The sequence below is a fragment of the Phalacrocorax carbo genome, chromosome 1 (assembly GCF_963921805.1).
Source record: "Phalacrocorax carbo chromosome 1, bPhaCar2.1, whole genome shotgun sequence".
NCBI classification, from domain to species: Eukaryota; Metazoa; Chordata; class Aves; order Suliformes; family Phalacrocoracidae; genus Phalacrocorax; species Phalacrocorax carbo.
The window spans coordinates 147,810,062-147,836,644 of NC_087513.1; the positions used below are offsets into that span (position 1 = coordinate 147,810,062).

The 26,583-nt window shown below is 40.0% G+C and overlaps 3 protein-coding genes across 3 annotated transcripts in view; 2 read left to right on the plus strand and 1 right to left on the minus strand.

Moving 5' to 3' along the window:
* Nucleotides 1-10,611, plus strand: part of SLC9A2 (solute carrier family 9 member A2) — a 34,705-nt gene extending 24,094 nt beyond the window's left edge. The window contains exons 7-12 of the mRNA XM_064439349.1: nt 630-700; nt 2,188-2,349; nt 2,928-3,024; nt 3,924-4,055; nt 5,971-6,061; nt 8,149-10,611. Coding sequence (XP_064295419.1) covers nt 630-700; nt 2,188-2,349; nt 2,928-3,024; nt 3,924-4,055; nt 5,971-6,061; nt 8,149-8,519 — 924 coding nt within the window. The 3' untranslated portion in view covers nt 8,520-10,611. The remainder of the gene's footprint in view (nt 1-629; nt 701-2,187; nt 2,350-2,927; nt 3,025-3,923; nt 4,056-5,970; nt 6,062-8,148) is intronic.
* A 5,074-nt stretch (nt 10,612-15,685) lies between these two features.
* Nucleotides 15,686-24,805, minus strand: MFSD9 (major facilitator superfamily domain containing 9). The gene is made up of 6 exons (XM_064439362.1): nt 24,470-24,805; nt 22,169-22,256; nt 20,829-20,872; nt 19,394-19,523; nt 17,894-18,103; nt 15,686-17,346 (listed from the first exon to the last, which is right to left on the minus strand). Exons 1-6 carry the CDS (start codon nt 24,644-24,646, stop codon nt 16,553-16,555), a joined length of 1,443 nt encoding a protein of 480 aa, XP_064295432.1. The 5' UTR covers nt 24,647-24,805; the 3' UTR covers nt 15,686-16,552.
* Nucleotides 23,929-26,583, plus strand: part of TMEM182 (transmembrane protein 182) — a 34,780-nt gene continuing 32,125 nt past the window's right edge. The window contains exon 1 of the mRNA XM_064439383.1: nt 23,929-23,966. The gene's annotated coding sequence lies outside the window, so the exon portion shown is untranslated. The remainder of the gene's footprint in view (nt 23,967-26,583) is intronic.

Genomic DNA, 26,583 nt, shown 5'->3' on the forward strand with positions numbered 1-26,583 from the left:
TGCCTCTGGGGATCAAGTGAGATCTTAGGTGAACTGGTTCACCCTTTTGTAATTCATAATAGACTGAGGAAGAGCATGTTTCTAATACTAGGCTTTGAGGATGCTTTGAGGTGAGTCTAGATCACAGTCCCCCAAAATAGGAGCTCAGGACTGATGCTAGGTATCTCAGTTCTGTCCTGTGCATCCCGAGGGACCAGTGCTAATGCAGGGAGCTGTGGCCCACTCAGGTTGTCTCTTCCACAAAGTCATACCTAGTTCACTGTCAGGCCTGGGGGAAATCCCTGGAGAAGTCCCAGGCATAGCCCTAAGTGGCTAGGGAACCTAAAAAAAAAAGAAAATATGGGAAAAAATAGTTACCTCCACATTCAGGCAGGATCTGAGCAAGACTGATGTTGAGGAAATTAGCGACTAACTTCTGTCCTTTCGGGGCTGTGAGCTAAGGAAGGTCCAGGGGAACAAAACAGAGCCTGGCTCTGAGTTTGCTTAGACCGCAGTTAGTTAAATTGAAGCATCATCCTGAAGTCTGACTATACTTTCCTGTTTTGAATTAAGTTAGAAACTGATCATATCTAAGGGCAAGTCAAGTAATGTCTGTAAGTTTATGTAATGAACCAACATTTTGCCTTTAGTTCTTTGACCACGTGAAGACTGGAATTGAAGATGTGTGTGGACACTGGGGTCACAACTTTTGGAGAGATAAGTAAGAATGCAATTTAACACTTCTGTTATACAGGAGAGGCTAAACTGCTCAGCAGCAACAAACGAAGGCTGTTGGGCATCAGATTTCATTTTCAGTGTTTTATTCTTGAAAGTGGATGGTTGTTTTTAGACCATGTGGGTTACAAAGGGAAAACAGAAAAACAATGGCTTTTTACTAAACCACAAGCAAGTAGAACAAAATCTCCAGCTGGGAAGAAAGGCAGCTCTCTGATCCCAGAGTAAAGGAGTGTACCTTCTGAGGGTGTGTGTCCTCTCCCTGTTTCTGACTGTTTTGGAGCATTTCCTGTGTGTCTGCTGAACCTTTCATCCCATGCAGCTTTCCTCCTTCAAATTGTACATCTCTGTGGTGTTAAGTGAGGGGTTAGTTCCCTATTTGGTGAAAAATATACAAAAGCTTTGGGACTTTCCCTAGACAGATCAAGGCACTAGCTGGCATGAGGTGCATGAGAGATCCTAATGGCAGGCAGCTCCACAGTTCTTGATGGTATTATTTAAGACTTAGTGTCAATTAAGAAGATTACCACTGGCAATACCTGAATAATTCATGTTTTCAGTTTAGCTGCTGAGTCATCATCATCATTGGTTTGGATCTAACTCCTTTTTCTCAGAAGCACACTCTTTTACACTCAAATTCTTTAGACCCAAAGTGTGGGCATTGCTCACTCACCTTCTAGTCATTGCTCCAACAAGAACTTAAATGTTTTCTACAAAGAGGAATAGCAGCTCAGCACCTCGGCAGGAAGGGCTGAGAAGGGCCCTCTCCAAACGACTTGAGGGCATGACAGTGAGGACACACTCCTGCTCCTGACTGCATGATGTGGGTACAACTTCCCTTCACCCACCCTGGTTCTCCTCCAGTCTGTGTAAAATCTTTAGTTACCAGGTTACGGAGCAAGGAGAGTCCCACCTCTTCATGACCTTCAGAAACATTTCTGACCCAAATTCAAGAACAATTTCAGAATCACTGGAGGGCAAAATATTTTCTGACAAACAAAATCACCCCAGCTGTAATCACTATTTTTTCACTAAGCATCCAAGAGGGTTGCAGTTGCTCTAGAGGAAGGGATAACTTCCAAAGTTTTACAAAAGCAGGCTACAATTTCAAAGAAAAAGCAGCCGGTGCAAATTTAGATCTTTTGTTTGTTATTACAGTAAATATTTAATGTTCTCTTTGTCTTGATGAAAATGGAGAATTAAAAATAATATTGTCTAATAACACAGTATACCTTAAAGTTGCTGCTAGGGAGACTGTCCATTAATGTATTAACCAAAACACAGGTTAAGTCCATCTATCTGAAGCAAAGATGAACTTCATCTTTATTATGTTACTCAGCAGTAGGTTCTTAATATGAACAGACATTCCCAGGACATAAACTCCTTCTCAATTGCATTAGCTAGAGTATATTGGCTTTCCCTAACTATACACAATAAAAATTAACTGGTTGGGTTGGTTTGCCTCACGTACAGGTTTAAAAAGTTTGACAACAAATACCTGCGAAGACTTCTAATTCGGGAGAATCAGCCCAAATCCAGCATTGTTTCTTTATACAAGAAGCTGGAAATCAAACATGCCATTGAGATGGCAGAGAGCGGAATGATAAGCAAGGTCCCATCGTCGGTGTCTCTCAGGTAAGCGAGCAATGCCACTGTGGCCAAGCATTTCAGCTGGGTCATGTAATTTATTTCACAGCCCAGTCTGTAGGCAGAATAATCACTTTGACTTAGGACACTTCGCGTCCAAATGTCACCTGAACAGTAAGTGTACACAAAACAAGAGTGTTTTTCTTGCAGCTCACACACAAAGCACTTGGTGAGCTGTGCTTGTCTGGAGCATGTAGTTTTACAAGGGCAGCTGCTCACAGGGACACTGATTTGCCATGTAGAGTAGAGCTGGACTTGAACCAGTGCCTGTACATCTGCTGCAAGTAGCGACGGGAAGCCTAAGGGGAATTTTGAAAAGTACCTGAATCAGACTTACAGTTTAATGTAATTTATGTCAAATTTTGGAGACTGAGTTTTGTGGTTTATCACTGACTCAAATGAGATCAAGGTTTTACTCCTACATGTTACATTTTTACCTGTTCCTTGGTTGTTTTGTTTCCAACTCTAACAAAGGAAATAGTTCAAATGTAATTCCCAACCAGAAAAATAAACCCATTCTTCCTCTCTCTCTCTTTCCTCTATTTTCCTTTTTTGTTCTGCCACAGTGAATATCATGAAGGAAAAATAAAGCCACTTTCTCCCACTGAAATGGAAAACATGCGAGAAATATTAACAAAGAATCTCTACCAAATACGACATCGAGTAAGGATGAAGTTTTGCATACTTAAATATCCCACTATTCTTTGAATATACTGATTCCCTTCCTAACATATCTTTGGACTAGTGCAGCGTCTACTGTATTGCAGCAAAATAATTATTGCTGTTACTTACTACTATTGCCTATGAATCCATTTCCTATCACGTGTAGAGCAACATATTCATACTCCTTTATGTAAATAGCTTACTTGATTGTATACTATGGATAAAGATGAATGTTTTTGTTTTGTTATTATCTGCAATATACTTTAAAAGGATCATAGGTCCAAATTCAACCTGACATTGTCCCACTTATATCAGTATTTTGTTCACTTTGTGATATGGGATTAGATTTCCTATTTGCCTCCAGTTGTGTTAATGTTTGTATTAACAGCAGAGGTGATGAGCTGGAAAAATAGTGAAATAGAAACAAAAGGACATTTCACATTTACCCTCCTGTGGCTAAGTAGTTTGAATGCCTGAGCCCTTGGAAAGCATTCAAAAGTGGAGCAAGCTTCAGCTTGCTGGAGGTAAAAATGACTTCCCCCTAGGTGACTCATCACTTTCAAATGTGCGTCCTCTATTGACATATTGACTGAGCTAGTACAATGTTGTGGTAAACTGTATTATGCCAGCTTCTTCCAATTTCTCATTCATTATAAATATCAGCAGGTTAAAAAAGCCCTCAAACCAAACAAAACAGGTGCTTATGAAGCAGATGACCAAAAAAAATGCTGGCATATTTGCTGCTTTTGTTCTTAATCATCTGCAAGATGATTTTGTTCACAAGGATTTATGATGCTTATTAAAACATTAAAGCAAAAAGCCTGTTTTGCACTCTGCATATTGTTCAACACATTTGACATTATGATTTTCAGAATGTGACCACTGCTTTTATATTTCAGACAATGTCATATAACCGACATAGCCTGGCTGCAGATGCAAATGAAAAGCAGGCCAAAGAAATTCTGATCCGTCGCCGGCACAGCCTTAGGGAGAGCCTGAGGAAAACGAACAGCCTGTCAAGAGAAAGACCGGTACTTGCATTTTGGTTGTTTTAGAGAAATCAGTTCTTTGTAGCTAAATGTCATGCGGAAAAAAGTCTTCTGAAATGCAGAAAAAATAATTCCTTTGGAAATTTGAAAGACAACTGTACGTATAGTGTCACACTTACACCTTGAGTTGCACACATAGGCCCCTTAATTTGTGTTGTCCTGTTCAGCAAAGCTTCAGTCTTGCAGAATGTGATATGGGAGTGGGATCTGCTGCCATAGTTTTATCTCGGAGGAGCTGAACAGACTCTGTGCACAGTGTTCTTCTAAGGGATGGTCAGTATTCTTTATCAGTATTTTGATGAAGTGTGGATGATCAAGGTCAAAAATGACTTTGAGATAGACAAACTACTTACAGTATGCTCCAAAATACGGGAAAGAGAACTTTTAATTGAGTCAGTCAGAGCGAGCTCTTCATTTGACAAATGTTGTGGGCTTTTTAGTATTTATAAAATGTAGTCAGGACTTCACATTTTGACACAGAGTAGGAAAACCCCCTCCGCCTACAAGAAATGCTGTAGCATGATAATATTTGGCGCTCTGAGGCAATCCTGCAATACCTTTGCTGTAAACTTCAGACCATATTTGAATGGAGCACAGTGATTCAGCAGGGAAGCTGATCCCCCAAAATCATCTTGCCATTTAGGTATCATGGAAATTAACCATCCTATAAATATGTATTTTCATGTTACAGGAATACTTAGTGACTGTGGTCTTCATTGATACAGTTGTTCTTCAGCAGCTGAGGCTGGAGTGATGTCTCCAATAATAGCTATATCTCATTTGTCATCATCACCAGGGCTACTGTGGTGTTAATTGTGGCAATAATTCTGTTCCTGAATGACTTTTTCCCCTTCAACCACAGCTACATATGTTGCCTTTGTCATACAAATAAATTATTTATTAGGTGGAATGCTGAAGACACTCAGCAGGATGGAGACATTTTTGGGGCAGGGGGAGAAACAGGGTGTCTGACGGCTTTTTAAAATGCACAGGCTGTAATTTCAAAAGTAATTATCCTTGGATAGATCCACCACAGAAGGAAGCATGGTGGTCCTGGGCAGCACAACAATATCCAAAGAGGAAGAATGTCTCATGGAAAATGAATTTCCTTCCAGGTTCCCTTTGAGTGTGCAGCAATGAATGGTACAAGCAAGGGAGAGCTGGTAGACTGTAAAGGTTTTAAGAAATCTTTGCCACAAATGTAAGAAAGGATGCTTTTGAGAAATCTTTTAATTTTAAAAAAACAGCAGCCTGTCCTGGAAAGTACTTCTCATGTTGCAGGAAGCATGAGGTGTGCTCTGCACCCAGGGCCTTTAGAGCTTAGTCCTGGGAAAACAAGGATTTTATGCCCTGAACTGGTAAATGATCACACTGGTGCCTAACTTCCCCATCAACTTCAGTGTGACTAGTCAACTGTATAAAGTAATTTATATGTATAAAGTGCTTGCAGGATCAGAATACAGATTAGTTCTTGCGTCCGAGCTTCAGTCTCACCCTAATTTTTGCAGCTGACTAGTAAAAAGTTTCAATCTGGAGTTGCATGAAGCGATGTCATGCTTGCAGCGTTTGCCTTCCTTAGGAACACCTGTACAGGTAAGGTTGAGGTTAGAGAGCATACATTTATTAACTTCGATCTCAGAAGGCATATCACTAGGCTTTCCTTTGATTAAGCTGCTTGAGATTACTCAGTCTTTCCCTTAGTTAGCACAGACCTTAACCAGCAATCACCGTTAACTTCAGTGTGTATTAAAAGGTCACATATTAGCTAATCCCAAACTACTCTCCAGCCCTTTAGCTACATAACCCCGTTCAAGCCTCAGTTGTGTATCTTAACATACATTATACAGGTACTTCAGTCTGCAGTAACTTAACATTTCTTGTATTTCTTTGCACGCAGGCTGCTGCGAATACAAAAAGATTCCTTTCACTTCCTAAAAACACTAAACTCCCAGAGAAACTACGAGTGAGAAATAAAACATCATCCAGAGGTAATGAAAATTTTTCTGCTGTCTTTTACTGTGGTGCAGTTGTTTTGCCTATGTAGAAGGAAAGTTTTTCCAGGGGTGATGTAGAGAAATCAGCATATTAATTTTCAAATAGATATTAAATGTTTTATGTGCACCTGCTCTCGTTCCAGAGTTAATACCTTCATAGCATATTTCTAAGTATTGGATATTTAGCAGTGGTCTTAGAGCATTAAAAGTGGTGGGTCCTAAAGCATGTATTTCAAACCTTGCGGGGCTTTCTCAGTTCAAATGCCGCGGTGGCATAGTCCTCGCAGCACATCTCCTCTTATGAGCAAGCAGCAATCTGAAACACTTCTGCACTACCATGGCTCATTCTCCTTGTCTTTATTCTGTAATGTCCAGGTCTTCCTCTTGGATTATTAGCCTATTTGGTTTCTTTTTTCGCTGGGGTCAGGGTAGAGGACGCTGCCCTGAGAACCAAACTAGAGGGGAGAATGAGTACATGAAATCTGGTTTGTAGTTCTTATGAAGAACTTCTCAAAATGCTGTAGTTTACAACCAAAATGTAATAATTTTTTCTGCCTAAACTCACAGATGTTTTTCTATTGGAGATCTTGAATTCTAACAAAAAAAAAATCTGGAGGAAACCAACAATTTGGTGTGAAAATTTGCCCAATTCTATATATTACTTTTGATTATTACCAGCTGCATTACCATGCTTACACCGTGCTCAGGAGCATTCCCTTTCATGAGAAGCGGCCATCAAGATCACTTGCTGGGAAGATGAAATCTCTGCACAATCACTAAAATGTCTTGATTCCCACTCTTCCAAATTAATTTAGCAATAGACCATGTTTTTGTCTGTTAATAATTATATCTTTGCTCTCCTGAATGTAGGATGCCTTTTATTCTGTAGTTCTATCTGCAGAGGTCACCTACTGTCACCTAGAATTAAAGAGGAAATGTGCCTCCAGATTATTCAGTTGTCAAAAAATGTATTATTTGACATATTTAGGGGGGAAAAAGCCTGCAAACACAGTCTGATGAAGACCTTCCTTGATATATATTTATCTGCGTGAACGGACAATTATGTGGTGATATATTTTGTTGACCACTTCCTCACCTTTTTAAAAGAAATAACATGTAGGCTACTAATGGAAGTTGTTCTGATGACTGTTGCACAATACACAATTCTTTGCTTTGATATATTGAAATAATCATAGCTGACTTAAGTCTAAGAACAAATTTGAGGCATTCATAAATGATTGTTAAAATTATTCTCAAATGACTGAAGTGTGCAAGTTTTGGTGAAGATGTTAGTCAATTTAAAAGAAGTCTGCTGGGGAAAGTCTATGCACACGTACACATCCAGCTTAGTTTCCCTGATAGCGATCGCTTAAGGGTATTGCCTGAACGATTCTCAGAAAGAACTGACCAAAAGGTCAGCTTTACCTTGACCATTTACTACCCTGCTGTGATGGAGTGAAGGAGTCTGCAGCACTTGCAGCCTGTGAGATTTGTCATGTAGATTTTCTCTGATATCTTACATTCAGGCGTATTAAGGATAGGATGTTTCCTCCCATCTGTACATTGTCGTTGGAAGATCCTTTGCTCAGTGGGCTATTGACGCTCCTTTTCCAGAGTCAGGTTTCTAGAGCCCCTGTGCATGGAACATTTCCAAAAACATTGGAAATGCCTCTCAGATTAGCTTTCATGGGATGTGAGGGTGAGAAATCTCATTTCTGTATCCTGCTTGGACGTAAGTGGGAACTAGACCCCAGGTAGCTCAAAGACAGGTTTTTCCATGTCCAGAGGCAGAATTGCAGAAATGTCAACTCAAACAGGGGAGCACTTGGCGATTAAGGAACAGCTGAGCAAGGGCTTTCTAAAAAATCGCAGTTTTGAGGGGAGGGATGTTTGTAAGTCAGATCTATCCTGTCCTGGCAGAGGTCAGTGTCAATTCTTAGGTCTAATCAGAAAGCACCAAATTTAGGAAACACAGGAAAACATTCTTCTTTGGGTGCTGGTGCTCAGTGTACTCTTATCTGAATACTCCTGAAACGGTACTATTCTGCACCTAAAATTTTAATTTTGTTTTCAATAAACAGTGGGTGACAGCAGTGACTCTGAGATGGATGCAGCTACCACAGTGCTCAATCTAAGACCCAGAGCCGGGAAAATCTTGAGAGACCAGAGGCTGAGACAGCAGAGGCCACTGCCTGAGTTCAGGGTGGAGTGGAAGAACGAAGTTGACGGGAGCCAGGATGGCCAAGGAGAGCAGCAGGAGCCGAGCACCTTGCCTCAGCCGTCCATCGGGTTCAGGCAGCCACTGCTGACGCGACCAAGATTTGGCACCTTGAGCAGGGAAGATTTGACTGCAGACCATGGGTCAGCAAGACCTATACCACCACCACGGTTAGTTAGGCAGGCATCACAAGGGGAAAGGCAGAGAAATAAGCCTGAGAACCAGCCATATTGAACATAGCTAAAAGAGAACTATTGGTAATAAACCATGGACGTATCTAATTAGGTTTCTAAACTATCTGATCAGACTATGGGATCCATTGAAAAAAAAAACAAGTCTCAATGTGGGTCTAACCACTTACATTTGGGTAAAGTCATTGCCATTAATAAAGTGAAAGGAATACTGAAGCAATTGCAAAGCTGAAGACATCAAAAAAAATCTCTTTTATAAATAACTCATGGCAATGCTTTAATTACATTATTTCCACTATTAAGATAGGATGGAAATGTGCCTTATCACATCATCTCTTGTGGAACCAAGTCATGCAGCTTCAGTACCCAGTTATCCATTGAAAATCATTGTTGAAAGTCTGGTGAAGAATGGGTTCTTAAAAAAATTCTGTATCACTTCAGATTTTATTTATAATCGAGTAATACTTGTTTTAACCAGAGCTTTAATATGAGTAACACTGAAAATTGCACAATGCACCTATCGTACAGACTTTATAAGAAGAATAAATATGTTCCTGAAGCCCAGTTTGTTTGAAGAGCTGTGATGCAGAAAAAGAGGAAGAAGAGAAGGAACAAGCTGTAGGAGCAGAATTGCAAATACAGTATATAGAGAGGAGTTGCAACAGAGGGAAGACCTGAATAGCTTGAATTTTTACTTTCTGAATTTTTGGCATTATGTAACTTTTGAAAGGTACTGAGGGCCGCCAAGGGAAATCTGAATGACCTTGACCTTCACTGATGTCAGCAAGAGCTGAGAACACCTACCAAGACACCAGAAGCCCTAAAAGAGAATATTTCAAGCGGAAAAATAACATTCTTATTCAAAATTGCTTTTTGCACCTTAGTTTCTTGATTGCAGTGCAAACACAGCGGTAGAATAGTTGCAGAGCACTGCACATAGACAAAGCAAGCAGTCTCCTGTTTGAGTCAGGGACCACTGAGACTCGAGAAACGCATTCACTCATGCTTATGACCCTGGTCGACTTCTTTTACTTTTTCTTTCCTCATCTGTAAAAGGGGAAAAAAATATTTTCATTGCCTGAGCTATGCACTCCAAGGAACAAAAATGTTCTGTCTAATTTGTTTGTACCGAAAAGTAGCACAGCAGGGCCCTGGAATCAGCTGAAGTCACTGTGCACCTTAATAACACCCATAAGAAACATGGACTTCGTCACCCTAGTGTAAAAGGCTGCCATTTGAGTGCATATGGGAAGGGAGGGTGCATTAAAATAAATGATACTTAACTGTAGCTCTCAGGAATCTGCACTTTCTGTCCCACTTAATCTGTCTTAAGTTTTGAGCTTGCTTTAGCACAGATACACATTTCAGCACAATGCATAAATTGTTTTCATTCTACTTGTTGCAAGATTGATAACTTTCATTGAAGAATGTACACTGTGAAATCATAACTTTTCATTAGCACATTTCTAAATCTGTGGGCAATAAGATTAATTTTTTTAATTTAAGCTTGTTTTGAAAGAACTATTAAAAATCAGAATTTCCTTTTAAAATCACAGGGTAGATTTCTTTCAAATGTTCACATGCGGTGTTGATGAATTAGTTTTATAAATGGGCATTTAAGACTTTCCTTCTTCTAACAGCTTTTCCAAAATCTTTATTTCATGTGTCTATTTGAAATGTCTAACCTTCCTAAACTCATTTATTGGCATAGGTCTTTTAGTCTTTTTCCTCTGTTCCAGCTATGGAAGTTACTGCTGCATGACAAATGTCCCTCTAAGCTGCCGAGGGATGGCTATGCGAATCCGAGAAATCTCAGTCAAATGATCATGGCTATTCTCGACAAATTATTTTTGTGGAAGGCAATACTTAGCTATCCTTTAATGATCACCTCCTGTTTGGAAATAAAATGGGATTCAAACAAAGCCACCAAGCTTTAAAAACAAATTTTTAATTTGTCTTTCAACAGGAAAACATGTTTCATCAGTAAAATTGTCAGTGAGTACTCTGTCACTGCCTTATCTGGATCATGTTTGAATAAGAAAGAAGCCTTCAGTTTGGATTTCGGTTTTGAAACCACGTCTTCCTGGCAGATCAGACTGCTTAGACTAGGTGCTTTGTAGCAGGCCCATCTGAAATCTGACCAAATAAATAAATAAATAAATAAATAAATAAATAAATAAATCTGAAATGTTGCACAAACACATCTAGTTTACACAATGTGGAGCTTTCTCTTTCATGAGCTGGTAATGACCAGCCAAGCAATTGGCTCGTATCTGGGGAAAGCTGCCTTTTGTTTTCAAATGGTTGTCATTTTTGGGGGGGCACAATTTTAAATAATGAATGCAGGTTTCAGGAACTTTACTGCTCTGCTGGTTGTCCTTTAGTACAGTGCATGCTCAGCTCATCGGTACTTAAACCGGGTGCCCCAGAATACAAGCACATCAAATTGGAGGTTGCTTTTATGAAATCTGGTCCTAAGCTCTTGGTGCTTCAAAACATGCTAGCATGTTGTTACCTTTCCAAAGCACTTTGGGATCCACAGAAGACAAGCATCAAGGCAGACCTGCAGCAACATTACACTGTGAAGCAGAATCACATATCTCCTGGGACTCTCTTACCTTAAAAGTGCTCTCTCCCTTCCCCACTCCTGCTCCTCCCACCCTTTTCAGGCTCTTTTTCACTACTGCTGGGTGAGACCCTCATCACCTATGGGAACTATCCTCATTGTTCTCTTCAGTAGCAATGACAGCGGCAGGTGACAGTCTGTGTCCCAGGTAGCCCTTCTCATTCAACTCTTGCTGTGGTTTGGATCAGAGGTTTGCCTTTTCCTACTTTTTTTTTTTTTTCTTTTCCTGTGAAGGAAAACCAACTTCAATAGCACTTTTTGATCTTTCTAAAAGGCCCATCTAACTTTAGTTTGCAAAGGAGACTTTTCCTTAATGTTGTAGCAAAGAGAGTTTTTCTGCTCGAGAAAGAAATGCCCAATAAATCTGTCCTCGAGCACCATCTGATGGGGAAAGTCATGTATTGACTGGGGACATGTGTTTCACTTTTTCAGGAAACCACATCTTCAGCAGTGACTGGGAAACTCGCCAAATCCATGTACCAATTTTTTGTTTCCAGATGGACTCACCAGTACACTCTGTAGAATTGATATTTTACTGCCCTGGTAAGGAAGCACAATGCCCAGTTATCCAGTTTTAGGGACAGTAGGAAAATATATATGTTACACTCTTAATTAGGGTTTTCTGAGAATTTCTTTCCCCCTTAGCTGCTGAGAGGCCTATAAATCAAAGGTAAATAGGATACGAAAGTAGGTATAGCAAGGGCTAGAGAGTAGAAAGACAACCAGTTATCTGCTTTAAGCAGATATTTGAAAGAGAAAACAAGAATAATTTGCCATGAGGCAAAATTTTAAGGGCTCTCCAGGTAGGAGCAATAGTAGATAGAAGCATAGTGCAAGCTCTACAGAAAGCACTGGTGTTCAACAAAGGAAAACTATGCTGCGTAACAATTTAGAAACTTATCCTTCTCTGCTGAAGCCACGGAGAAATCACACAGAGAAACAAAGTTAAAAATTTGGCCACAATACCATGCCTGCTGTTACGAAAAGTATCTTGGGGTCTCTGGGAGCAAACGCGCTGCCCCCTGCACAGCCTTTTTCAAGAGGTCCACCAATGCCAGACTCCAGCAACATTCAAGGCTGACTCCGCAAGAAATGCTTCAGCTGATCACCATTTCCAAAACTGTCTAAGTTCTGTGACCATCCTCCCGCTCCTGAAAAAAGATGAAGGATTTTGAAATTGGCTGGAGGAATGGGGTTTATACTGTAAGAGCTCTGATCCTATAAAAATACGCTTGTGGATATACTTAAAACATGGCACCTGCAATACAGTCCCAGCCAGGCCAACAACGGATGGGTTGCAGGTGGTAGACAGATCTTCTAATAGGACAACACGATGGGAGATTGGGTTAGCATCATTTCTCTCCCAAGCAGGCAAACACTGATGCGGTTCCCATACAGCACAGACATGCTTTGGAAACCTTTTTATCCTGTGAGATTTGACAGAATATGAGGGACTAGTAGGAGGGAAAGTAATAGTTGCCCTGGCTGCTCTGGTGAGTCTCAGTGTTTCATGATCTGAAACGTGCTCAGGTGAATATGTATGATTTGTGAGTCACAACAGCACCCTAATTGCCACAGGTTTTGTTTCAAAAAGTATTTTTTTTGCCACAAAAATGAAAATGCATTTTAAATACCCCAGTTTACTTCATTTGTTTCATATCTAAGACCTATTTATTACAAACTGGACAACAGAAGACCAGTTCCTATCATGTAGCACATCTCAAAAATAGTCCTTTGATGCTAACATAGGATTAAAAAAACCCCTAGAAATTTGGCTTCATTTCTCCTTGTAAGTTAACACAGAAGTTTTTCAAAACTTCCCTTTAAAACAAGCCCTACAAACTTTCATTTTTATAAGCAGTCTGAACTCCACTCACAATCATGTAATTCTCAGAGTTCAGGCTACAATCTGCTCCCTTGCAAGATTCACGATCAGCTCTTTGCGAGTCTTCAAAATTACAGCAACAAGAGCACAGTCGGATCTTGGGTTTTCAAATTAGTGTCAGGCTATAAAACCTCACTGACCCAGGCGTATTCCACAGCACCCGTAGCGGAATGGGGGCTGGCAGCACCTGAGCATACCCAGAGAGGTTCCCATCAGCTAGAACGAGATGGCATCACAGAGTGTTTGAAGTAATGAGCGAGCCAGTTAGTAAGCAATACTCGTCCTGTTTTGGTGCTGCGTTATCTGCTCAATAATCAACCCATTCTCAGAAAATGAGAATGGTACTGACCTCTCTGATGGTGCTGCGGTGAGTAAATTCAGAGAAAAGAAAACAGGACAAGAAACTGAAATCTGCAGAACTGGTATGTTTATAAAGGATCTCTTCAAAGGAAAGCAGTATACACCAACATAGAATAAATCTTACATATGCTTCATCATTTCAAAGCAACAAAATCAGTACATATCATATGCTACCAGCTGTTTTACAGAAATAAATTACTATATTGTAGACACAGCGTCTTCAACATCAGCTGATCATAAAGGTCAGAAAAGTAGTCACTGTTAAAAAAGTGAAAATTTAAAAAGGTAAAAAAAACCCCAAAACCCAGCCCTGCCTACAAGCCCCCAGAAATTGACCCAGAACTGGAGCAACAGCAAGCAAGCAAAAAAAAAATCTTAATCTGCAGTGATTTCCATGTAGAAACTTTCTTTTCTTTAGTCCACATTCAGATCTCTGTTTTGTTACAGCCTTCAGATGCCACAATTGGATTCAAGAAACTGCTGAGTAATTCAGCAAAGCCCACCAGACTGAAGGCAAAATAGCTGCAACTGGTCCTTCAACTTAAAAGGGGGAGTCGCATCTCCTCATCTCCAGGGATGTCATTTACTCATCACTCTCTGAACTTGCACGGTTATGGCAACTAAGAGACAGCACAGGGGATCCAAACATAGTCTCCAGGCACTAGGAACAGTAGCTTTAAGCACTCCAGCATAAAAACGGTAAGTTCTCTTTTTTCTTTTATTTCTTCTTTTTCATTCACTGTCAAGCCACTTCTTGGATGAATCCTTGGCTCCTGTGCCTTTTGTGTGAAACGCAGGCAGATTCAAATGATCATTTTAAGGAACAGCTTGAAGAGAAAACAAACATCTCCGTTTCACATTGACTTGAACCCCTCTATTTTGTGCTGTAGTTTCAGCAGAGGAAAAGGGGAAAAAGCACAGTGACAAAATGACAGACGTGGAATGTCACTTCATTTTATTTCTATTCCTTAAAAAAAAAAAATAGGGCAAATTTTCTGTAACTGAGTCTTAAAAAGAAGAAATGTTTCTGCAGCACTTCAGAAATCATTTTGGCCTACAAGTCAAAGACTTTCTTCTGTAGCATCAGTTGCAACATCCCCCTGATACCACAGCCTGCCACAGATTTCTCAATTCGATTATTTAATTTCATTTTTACTTAGCATATATGGAGAACTTCTTTTCAAAATAAACCAAAAATATTTGCTGATTCTGGAAAGCATGTTTTTCACATAAGTATATCCAAAAACAGTGAAGTTTTGAAGGTTTTTTTTTTAAGCAGAAAAGCAATATCCAGGCAGCTGTATATGTTAGTATAAACTGAATTTTATGGTGTTGACAGAATTCAGCTTTAATCAGTGCAGCAGCCTAGAAGGGTAAATGTTGTCTGTTACCTCATATAACAAGAAGTATGATAAAAACTACTAAATCTTTCATATATATTAATTTTTTAGGGTTTTTTCCCTACCTTTTTCCTTCCCCCTTGCTATAGTTTCAAAACAGAAGCTCCTGACTTACAGAAGGGTAGCTTTAGGTTAAAAAAAAATATTTTTCAAAGATGGAAAGAAAGAACATAGGAAATTTAGGGCAAGAATGTTTTGGGGCACCTAACAAGTAAGACAAGAACACTTGAAAATGCCTCAGGTTCCTAGGGAGGAATGAAACACAGATTATTATGATAAGGAACTCTGAGGATATGTACTGAAATCATAGCAGTAATATGACACACACTCATTATGTCAACATATAAAATTAAAACAACTCAGAATTCTATACATATTCCCATGGTGGGGAACCACTGAGCTTTCAACAAGAATTTAAATTATAGCAGGCACTGGAAAATGTAAAGAAGGAAAACAATGCAAAACACCTTATATGATTCTCCTGAAGCAGCAACACCATTTGCACGCATGTGTTCAAGGAGATAACTAAATTCTTTCTAATAACATCCCCCGCCCCAAAAAAATAAACCCCCAACCAAACCAAAAATTATACATAAGTGACTTTGTACTTTCATCAAATAATACTGGGAAAAGCATATGGAACGTTATTAGTGCAAAATAGTTTTTTCTATGTTTCAAATGAAATGCAGACATTGCTGACTGGCAAATAGTATGAGCTTGAACAATAAATAGCACAGGAGAGTGCTACAACTCTTAGTAGAGCTCTGAGAGTAATCCCTCATTAGTTAAGCGTTGCAGACAAATGAAGACTAAAATACCAAAAATTACACAGTTTTTCTCTTGTCACTGAAATGTCACTTATGCCTTCAGAGATGAGAGAATGCATTAATCCAGATCCATGAACTTCCAGTAGCTGCTCCAGCACACCTTTACAGTCATTCAAAAGAATTAAGAAGCAAATTTATTCTTAAAATGAAGGTACAAAAATTGCACAGGAAATATTAACAAATAATTTATGACAAAATTGCTCAGTAGAAGTTATTACTAAACAGAAACCACCAGGTCAAGTTTCAATACAGCTTACATTCAGTCTCTGTTTCAGGCTGAATGACCCCGTATTATCCTTACATTGTCCATTTTAGGCCTTCTAATACATGAGGTTAGCATACACCCAGTTCTGTTACCTGGGAAAGACCAGGAATCAGCAGGGGCCAGATGGCTACCCAAGGTGCCTGGTCATGCTGTGCAGCAAGTTTTATAGACAAAGTATGCCTAAAAAATCACGGAAGCAAATGCTTTGTTAATTAAGCTACTGTCACAGCAGACAAGTGGCAGCAGACCACAGCATAAGATATCAAGGCTAACGAGCTGTATTGCAAATTCTCCTTCTGATTAAATAATAAAAATTCACCTCGGATTAAATAATAAGAACCAGTTTCTGTCTTTTAACAATCTATCAATCTAAACATTTCAAATGTGAACTACAAGCGGGATTTCTGTATTTCATGTCATTCTTTTTTCCCCTCCAAAAAGGTTAAAAATCCATTTAAAAAATCGAGCCAGTACAATACAGCAACACCTGTCCCTCTCACAAGTGTTCTAGTGGTACAAGTTAGAATAACATTTGTCTAGAGTTAACATCCCTGCAGCAGAAATATTTACATGTACTTGCCTCCACATGAGTATTACGTGCCCTCTTAAACGATCCTGTTGCTACTACACAAGTCTGGCAGGTGTAAGCATCACCCCAGGTTGATTCACTTTGCCTCTCCTGTAAGATACCTCTATGCAATACAAATTTGCAGCTACTGTTTTTTTAACTTAACATTTCCACGGCTACGGTATTTTTGTTTGTTCACGTTCATTATCAGAATAGCTACTAAAGCTAGTACAACCCCTAGACTTGGAGGGCCACAAGGACTGAACTCCTGAGCAACTCCAGAAAGGAGCGGGGCAACTATACGTCCCACTGATGTCACAGACTGTCCCACGCCTAGGAGCGTACCGCTGGCCTCATTCCCACCAATGGTCAATTCAAGGTCAATGATACAAGTACGACCTATAGTAGTTGAAAAGGCTAAAAATGTGGAAGACAAAATGACCATCCATATGCTCAGCGCTGACGCGTACAGGAGAATCAACATGCAGGTAAGACTGCTGGAGTGCAACAACATTCTGTAGGTGTTGTACTGGTAGAATCTTGTTATTGGTCCAAGCAGACAACCAGCCAGGACTCCAAGTGCACTGCTATAGCTCATCAGGTATCCAGCAAACAAGGGTTTCACCCCAAATCTCTCCTCCAAGGCCAGACTAAAATTACTATAGTACAGCAGTATAGCAACAGACATCAGCAACCGCACTAAAAATATATCCCACAGATCAGAGCACGCGATTTCTTTAATCCTCTTCAGCACTGTTGCAACTTGGATCCACGGAGACCGGAAAAGGCTATTGCTTGCCAGAGCTCCTCCACTAGTTGCTGATTTCAAGTGCAGGTCATGATTTGCCTTTGCTGAGAATCTGTCCATTCCTTTGTTGCCTTGTTGATGTTCCCGATTGCCAGTGCTTTCTTCACTCCAGGGTAACATCCACACAAGACCTTTATAGATCAAGAAATTAGTTGCTTTCTTTCAATTGCATTAACTTTACGTGAAAGACGTTACTCTGATTGTAACACTTTTAGTGTAAAGATCAAAATCCAAAAAAGGACTTTAACAATCATTGCACTTTAAAAAACTACAAAGATTAAGTCTAGTTTTATTCACAGTATCAGCTCAGTTTTAAATGTGGTGAAAACAAGGAAGGTAGAAACACTGATGTGATACATTTGCAAGATATAAACAAATCTAAAGGTTAAAGCCAAAATTCTGATTTCTAGTCTTTATCTTTGGGCACATGAAAAATTCCCCTTCCTGTGTCGGAACGTAAAAGTGATACATACAATACAGAGGAGAAGCACCTGGAGGTTAACTGTTTCAAAATTCCCACCCGTCCACACAGGCTCAAATTCAAAGTGTAGTATCAGTAAACAGAATGTGTGCCATAGATGATAAACACACTGTGAATTCAAGGTATTACAAATGACGTAAAAACACAAAAGTGAGGAACGAAGGGACCCAAGATGCAAAATATGACATGCAGCTTACCAGCATTCATAAGGAAGATAGAGGCACAGATGAAAGCCGTTCGATAAAAGCCATCTTCCAGCTCTGTAAGGTAGCCACCAACGACAGGCCCCAGAATGAAGCCCACACTAGAGGCTGCATTGAAGCGTCCCATTACTAAAGGGCGGTCTCTCTCAGAAACCAAGTCAGAAAGCAGGGCTTTAGAGATGGAGAGAGTGTGTTTAAAAATACCTGCAACATAATATAAACAAAATAATAAACACGTATTGCTCAGTCCAAAATACTTCAAGTGACAGAAACTATCTGAAATATCAATGTTCAAAATCTATTTTTAAGACTCCATAAGTGACAGATTCTTCAATGCTAGAGTCATGCAACACGTTGGGCCATGACCGTCATCCCGGCCAGGATCAAGGGGTTGGACTTGGGAATCAAAATTATTCACGCATCTGTGTTGAAGAAATGCTTCTGCACCCCTGCTGAAAGAAGTAGTAATTTAGCTGAGTGCTGGAGCACACTAGGAATAAAATAGCCACTAAAATAGGAAATCGTGGGTGGGTAATGGTGGAGTAGGCATGGCTTCTCTGTTTATGAACATAGCTCTGTACGAGCTTTGCTGAGTATGTAGATTTCCAGGATTGTGACATACCAAACTCATATGGGAGACTGGTGGGTGGCAAAAGAAGAGCACAGAAGGGTAAGCATACTGCAGGAAGACTAATAATGCAATCTTTTATGCTCCCTCCCTCTGACCAGGGCAATGCTGTCACAGCCACAGTGCTGTTACGTTAAAAAGTATTATGTCTACTAAGTAATGAAATAGCAACCAAATAATTCATTAGTAAGTTGTCTTTAAACTAAGACATAATATAAACAGTTCCTAAATCAAGACTACGGGCCATAAAAATGCCCTTCAGTAGATGTGTTCACAGTAATAGCAATGCTTATTATATCAGAATATATGCAAAAGGTATTCAGCTATTATAAGAACTCTGATATGAACCCTGGCACAAACTCATCTTCAGTGCTGCAAACGTACATGCTTTTGCACAACATAAATATTCTGTTGAAGCAGTCACCTAAAATTTCAGCCAAATTCTGTAGTATCACTTTGAGGTATATTTTATACATGGGAAAAAAACAATAATCCACATATTCCATTCCACATTGTAAAAACAGGCCAAGATTTCCAGCAGTGACCTGGTGTATTGTGTACTTGTTATGACTACCCTTATAATAGCCTCTTTCAAGGAAATTGCTGCACTCCTATTCTTATAAAATTCAGCCACTCAAGGTGGCATAAAAGCTGTGACAGTTTTTGAGTATTCATTTCTAATTATTTTCAGAAAAAAAAGCCACGTGAAAGTTTGATTTGTAGAGATTTTTCCATTACTAGGGTACAGTTGGTGCCGCTGGATGATGCTGCTATGTAGCCATCCACATACCATGATTTCTCTAGTAGAAATTCTCAACCTGAGACTAGAGGGAATTTCAACTGCAAAATGCCAAGCATTTACTCACCTACAGGGACTCTAGAAATGGCAAACAGGAACACAGAGGTGGATGTTCCAAGAAGGAAGTAACCCAGTGCACTGAGAAGAATACAAGCAAGCAGGGAATACTGTCTTCCTACTATATCACTCCAGCAGCCCTTTCAGAAAGCAGGAAATTAATATTAGCTTTTTATAACATTTAACTATGTACAGTGAACAATCAGTAACTCTAAATTAAATTGAGAAAAAAGATCAGAGGACTGTCAATGAAAGCTCAGTAAGTATATTGCACAACATTCCCAAGTGCTCAAAAACTGGAAGTGACGAGCAGAGTTCTGCCCTGCCAGCAGTGCACCTGCTAAAACTATCATTCTATTCAATGTCATGCATACAGCTTTTAAAAAAATAATTTCTCTCTTTAAAAATAAAATCCTGCAATAAACACCATGAAATATTAGTAGCAGGGGCCCTCTGAACATGTTATCACAACCAACCACAAATATTTCTTTGCAACAATGGTTGCTATATACTAGATGCTTGTTGAGCATCCTAAAAGGAATGATCTTAGCTATGAGGAGTTTGTCATCTGAATGCAGACAAGTAGGAATTATTTATGAGGAGGGCAAACAGTAAATTTGCATGTAGCATGCTTATAAATCAGCTTGATTCCAAACAGAACATTTTTTAAGAAAGCAGGCAATAGTCTTGCTGTTCAAAGAAAATGCCACAAGACTATAGAAACAAATTATCCCAGGTGGCCTGCATAACAAACCCTGAAACAGTTTTTTTCATGAGATGCTCAAAATCTGCTCTCTTGAAAGCTAGGAGGTACCGGGGTAATATTAAAGGTGCTCCTGGCTAAACAAATGGATCTAAGGTATTGATAGATAAAGCATCCATTCAAGAGGTTCAGCCTTGAAGTTTAATCTTTGTACTCTTGCTTAGATTAGGATGTAAAAAAAAAGCCAAATGCTAATAGAAAACAAAACCAAACAAAGCTTAAAGGCATAATGCATTAATTTAGGCCAGATGGCAAATTACAGGGCACTACTTATTAAGCAGGGAAAGCAAACTCTAGATAACAAGCTTACGAAGAGCTGACTTGTGAGACTGCTTTTTGGACAGGCTACTGCACTGAAGAAAACTGTTTTACTAGTACCAACACTGAAGAGAAAGCTGTGCGACTGAGACCTACCCAGTCATGTGTCACTGAGCCCAAACCCGGATTCTAGTTTTTGTCTAAAGATTGTATTCTGTTTCGTTCTGAAAAATTTGATAAGTGCCTATAAATGATACAAACATTTTCCACACAAACTAAAAACTGGATCAACCAACCAAAAATGCTTATATAAACACTATAAACATTTGAAAAATTTCGAGAAAAACTATTAATAACTACATCCTTTTTCCCCTAAAATCCATAGAAATACCAACTTACTTAGGAATGTAGGGTTAGAACTCACCACAAGTGTGCTGGAAAATAGTTGCATTATACCATAGAGAGATCCTAAACCAAACAAGTAAAATACCAATGTTAAAAATTAAACTGATTTTTTTTAAAATGAAAACACACAAAATTTTTAAATAAGGAAATATGAGAAAAACTCTGGGAATAATTTACTAGAAGAATAAGAGGGAGCAGGACAAACCAAGGGTGGAGTTTAGCACATAATCAAGGAAATAGTTTCTGCATAGTACAACTATGTAAAGAAGAAGGATGTTGCTTTGTGTAGCGTATTAAACAAAACAGATCTTGGTATTTATAAATGCTTTCTCAGAATCAGGAGAGAATTTTATTATTGGGAGGGTCTAATTACTTTCCACTTGGCGCTTCAACGTGTTACAAGGCACCACAGAAGCCCTGAAGAAACCACAGACCCTGCTCTCTCATTTTGGAGGCTAGGAGTTTAGCAGCAGTTAGCAACAGAATAGAAGCAGCAAAGAGAAGCAGAGAGAAACAGCTGCCACCTCTTTCATTTATAAGAATACAACTGAAAACCCAGTTTCTTTCAATGTTAAACATCAAAGCAGACTGTTGAAATGAAAACATAATTTTTATGAACTGCTGCTTAAAATAATACTCTGACAACTCAGAGCAGAACCAGAATTATTTCATGAAAAGTGCTAAATTTCATCCAAAATAAAAAAGGTAATAAAAGACTGAATAACAGAGCCCATGTCAGCCACATGTAGCCATAAAGAAATCATATTTGTATCATTTCGAACAGCACCATAAGACATAAATAAGAACTTTAGAACCACAGAACTTCATCTTACCACTTCATTTTTAAGATAAAATTCCAAACCTTCAGAATTTACTTGTAGACACTCCTTAAAGACGTAATTATTTTGCCAAAAGCCAGCTGCAAGGAATTCAATCAAACTGGGAGCAATCACAGGCTTTGGAAAGCTCAGGAGAACCAGCTGCTGAAGTATTGTTTACAAAGCCTGTAAATAACAATAAAACTAAAAGCGACACCTCCAGCTCCCAAAGTTGCTGAGCTGTCAATTCTTGGTTGCTGGAAATGCACCTGTACAAGTACTACTGCAAGACTTACCTGTTCTTTCCAAGAATGCTCTTTCCCAAGCACCTGCTTTTGACTATTGTCAATATGCAAGTTTGGACAGGTCTTTGGGTCTAACACAGCATGGCTGCCCTTGCAGTTTTACTTGCAAATTGGCCATACTTTTTATTATTCTACTAGCAAAGAAGAATTATCTTACAGTGTCCAATTTGCAATAAGGCATAATCCAGTTCACATTACCTTATTCTTTGATAAATCAGTCAAGTACTGTAACTCACCTATTATTCCAGCAACTGTATGACTTGCTCCTAGAGATTTGATATGAAGGTTCATTAATGGAACAACCATGCTCACACCAAATAAATCCTGAAAAGAAGGCAGCAAAAGTTTTAATAACTGATCATTTTTACAAAGATGATGGCAACCTGGCTTAATAACAGTCAATATTCAAAAACAAAATAAATTATTTCTATACCAATACAAGATTAAAAGAAAATTTTTCATGGCCATTGTGGTATGTTGTAACCTCTACAATGCATCCAGTTTGTACAAAATTACAAAAACACACAAACTGAAAGATAAAGGATTGCCTCACAGAGGAGTTAAAACTATGAAAATAGCAACCCTTTTTGCCCTCCAGATACAGTCATTCTGAAGATATATATTTAAATTTTAAATATTCCTTTAATGTATATTAAACCTTATCTGTTAAACCTTATCTGTTTAAATTCAAAGTAGTTTGAAATTTCAATCACCTTAAAATAATTTTTACTTGTACAAAGACAGTATATTTGGAAAATCTACAGTATTTTAACACTTAACCACAATGGGGAAGAAGCTATGGTAGATCTAAACCTACTTACAGACTGCCTTTGTGTATAACTTAAGAAATGTAGTGAAAAGAAAGAAACATGAAAAAAAAAAAAGAGCAAAGCATAAATGAACAACGTTCTGTAAAAGGAGGGCAAAGGACACTGCCCATCCAGAACAGTACAAGGATCTCCTACTCATTCCTTTTGATTTTTTATCTTTTGTTAAGCTAACCACACTGACCCAGTAGTTCTTTCACTACTACTGTCTGGCACAGCATACAGTGTCCTATTTCAGAGGAGGCTTACAGAAGATGTATTGGAGCAAGATCACCTTTTATCAGTAACTGCTTGAGTTGAACTAGACTAGCCTTTCATAGTACGCCCAAAGCCTGAATAACTGTGACAAGGTGTATCACTAAGTAAATGCTCAGTCTGTCATTAAGTATCTTTTGATGGTTGAAGTTGAGACTTACAAGGTTAGAATCATTATTAAATAAATCAGCGTGAGCAAACACAGCACATAACTTATGAACATCTTCAATAACACAATATTAGGTGTCACCTGCAATCCTGAAGAGAGGTTCAATGACCTAGTCCAGGTCTTTGATAGAGGCATTAAAAAGAACGAGTCTCAGAATATAGCCTGGCAGTACTGGAATTGTCACAGGCATGCAGGCAGAGCAAGACCCATTAACCACTATCCTCTGATGGCTAGTTATTTCTCATTTCACCTATAATTTCTCATGCTGAAAGATAACTGTGCTGTACTTGCCTTGGTTATAGGAAGCCGACATCACAGGCAACAGCTCTTTATTATGACATTTCACCACACTTTCAACCATCCTCTAAAAGGACACCCACTTCTTGGTAGATTTGTGTACGCCAGCTCAGTGTCAGCAACGTACTACAGGGTTGGAGATCCACAATGTTTAGAAGCGAGCTAAGAAGCAAAGCTTGTTCTAACACAACTTTTCCTGGAGTATTTGCTGGAATTATATTGCACCTTCCCAGGGCTCACGAATCACTACAGAATACAAACCCTCTTTAAATTCTATACACCATGTTCTTTCTGTAAGGATTTTTTTTTCCTAGAAAAAGTAAAGGGGTTTTGTGTTTGCTTTTTTTTTTAAATTTTATTTCATTTTGGTTGGCTTGTGTTTGTTTGTTGGGGGGGAGTGTTGGGTTTTTTATTTGTTTTGTTTTTAGTTTACACCAGCCACTGGTATTTCAAGGAAACAAGGAGCAGCTCTCCGATAAGCAGAAGGTAACCCTCGTCTTTAAGGGCGCTGCGCTATTCCATTGCATTCACAGGGTAAAAATGACCCCTTTGTATCACGCTGCACGGATAAAACAATGCAGCCGCTACAAGCCAACATTCAGACTCCCCCCCAAAAAACTGCAGTTAAAGTGAGGTACCTCAAAACCCAGCAGCCTTATCTAGAGCGCAACGGGGGAGCCGCCGGCGCCCCCGGGGTTCAGCCAGGCAGAGGCACTGGGCACGGGGGCGGCAGGTGTGTGTGTCCCTGTGTGTGTGTGTGTGGCGGGGAGGGGGCGTCTGCCCGACCGCGGCTTTGCACCATCTCCTGACGGCCCTGAGGGGACCTCACGGCTCCGGAGCCGCCCCCCCTCCGGAGCCGCCCCCCCTCCGCCGCCGCCTGCCAGCACGGGGCGGCGAAGGGGGTGGGGGAGTTTCCCTTGGCGGGCACGGCCGCCCGCCCCGGGCCGCGCCACTGCCGCACCCTGCCCCCTCCCCCCCGCCCCTCTTACCAGGAAGCCCACCACGTAAAGGCACCGCACGAAGCGGACAGATGCCGCCGGGCTTCCCTGGCCTCCATCCTCCTCATCTTCCTCCTCCTCCATCCGGCCAACGGCAGCCCCTGGCCCGCGCCCCGTGGCGGCCGGCGGCGCTGGGCATGCGCGCTGCCGGCGGCGCGGCGGGAACATGGCGGCGGCGGGGCAGGCCAGGCCGCAGGGGCGAAGTGCGGTGTTGTGTTTGCGTTAACGAGTGTATTCTTTGGGTTTCCTTTTCTTCACGCGAGGAGGAGGAGGAATAAGGATCCTCGCAGGTTTCGGAGGCCATCGGGATCTCTGCCGCCCCCCACCATCTGTAGGACTTTGCCCCTCCTGCCTCTTCTTGCCTGTGTGTAAATGGAGAGTTTTGCAACCAGTCACCTCAGGGCCTGAGGCTCTAAGGAAAGCAGGAAGGGCTAGGTAGGGTGGAGGGGCTTTAGAGACAGTTGTATGCCCTAGGAACATGGTAACGTGTTCTCTCCCCTGCACTGTTCTCTCATTTGCTGTAGAAAGATTACTTTTAAACCTTGGCACCAGTGAGCCTGCCTCCTTCGTGGGGAAAAGCGGCTGTGTCCCACCACTGCTGTGTCTCTCAGCCCTCTCACGGGGCTCAGCCCGGTGCCTTCATCAAGTGGCGAAGCATTTTCCTGCCTTCTTACGTGGCTGGTGGTTGTGGTACCAAGCCAGGCAAGAAGGGCATCCCTCTTTCTGCTTAGCACTTACGCAGCTGTGCTGCGTTTCTCTTCAAGTCGGGGATAGCTGGAGTTGCAGATGGCTATTATGTTGTAATGCATTTGCATCCAAAGAAGTAAAATGGCATTCTTAAATCCCTGAGCTGCACAGGTAGAAGCGAGTGTCGCATTCAAAATACCTTTATGCTGGAGACAGAGGGGATTATTATTTTGTTGGTTTTGTTTTGGTTTTTTTTTTTTACATAGCTGCTAGGCCAGGTATCCGTGAAAGGGCTGCAGTTTTAAATACTTAAAAAAAAACAACCCAAAGTGCATAAAGGGACAGGGGATGCTTTAACTTGTTTTTTAATTATCAGTAAGAAGCTGCTTTTGAAAAATGATGATGACTTTCAAATTTAAAAAGTTAGCACCGGTTGATAAAGTGTGAGAATGGTCAATCAATAACTGATAATAGGATAACTTCAGTTCTATCTTCATGTTTTCAGAAGAAATAAATATTACAGGATCGAGGGTCTTCAGCAGATTTAGGTAATAAAAAAGGAAGAATGTGGTTTTCCTTATGGTTATGAAGAAATAAGCTCAAAAAAAGCCCAAACCAAACCCAAAAAGGGAAAGTAAGAGATATTCCTAGATATGCAGCTTATTTATAAGATAGCAAAGCTTAGCCTAGCATATGTATAGGGAGGTGTTATCAGAGTCTCCAGAATAACTCAGTTGTTTAATATTCCAGTGACTGTGATATGTTATAGTTGGCTTAACCAATACATCCCATTAATTTACCTCTCTGAGGCCACTTTGTATAACAAATACTCTCAGTGAGATTTTTTAAATTCTGGATATAACATTAATGGAGATCACAGTTGCATACAATTCCTTCTGAAATGGACAAAATGGTTACAAGATATTGAAATATTAGAGCGTCATGGGAATTGGCACTACATTGTCTGCTCAATATTGCACTAATTTTAACTCTGATAGAAGAAATGGAAAGGGCCTGAAGATTTATCAGAGGAAGCTGTTGAAGAGGAGTATGATTAAAGGATGTTGCAAGGGTTTAGGTACTCTTCCTGGGGTACAACGCAGATTGACTTTTGTGCAAACACTAAGCCCAAGTGAAATTTATGAGGTTCTATGTAAATTCAGTCTCTGCTATAAGTCTCAGAAACCAGAGTTAACAATTCTTCATTCTCAGATTTGGAGGATCAAAATGATCTAATATAATGGGGACAAAATATTGTAGGCAGGAATATTGAATTCCCTGACAATGAAAACTCTCTTTTAGTTTTGTCTATTATTTCAAGCTACCTCCATGCAGAATGGCTTGTAAAGCAGAGAATAACTGAACTTTTTGCTGCCTCAATAACACTGTTCATGGAGAAAAAAAGTATTTAGAAAATA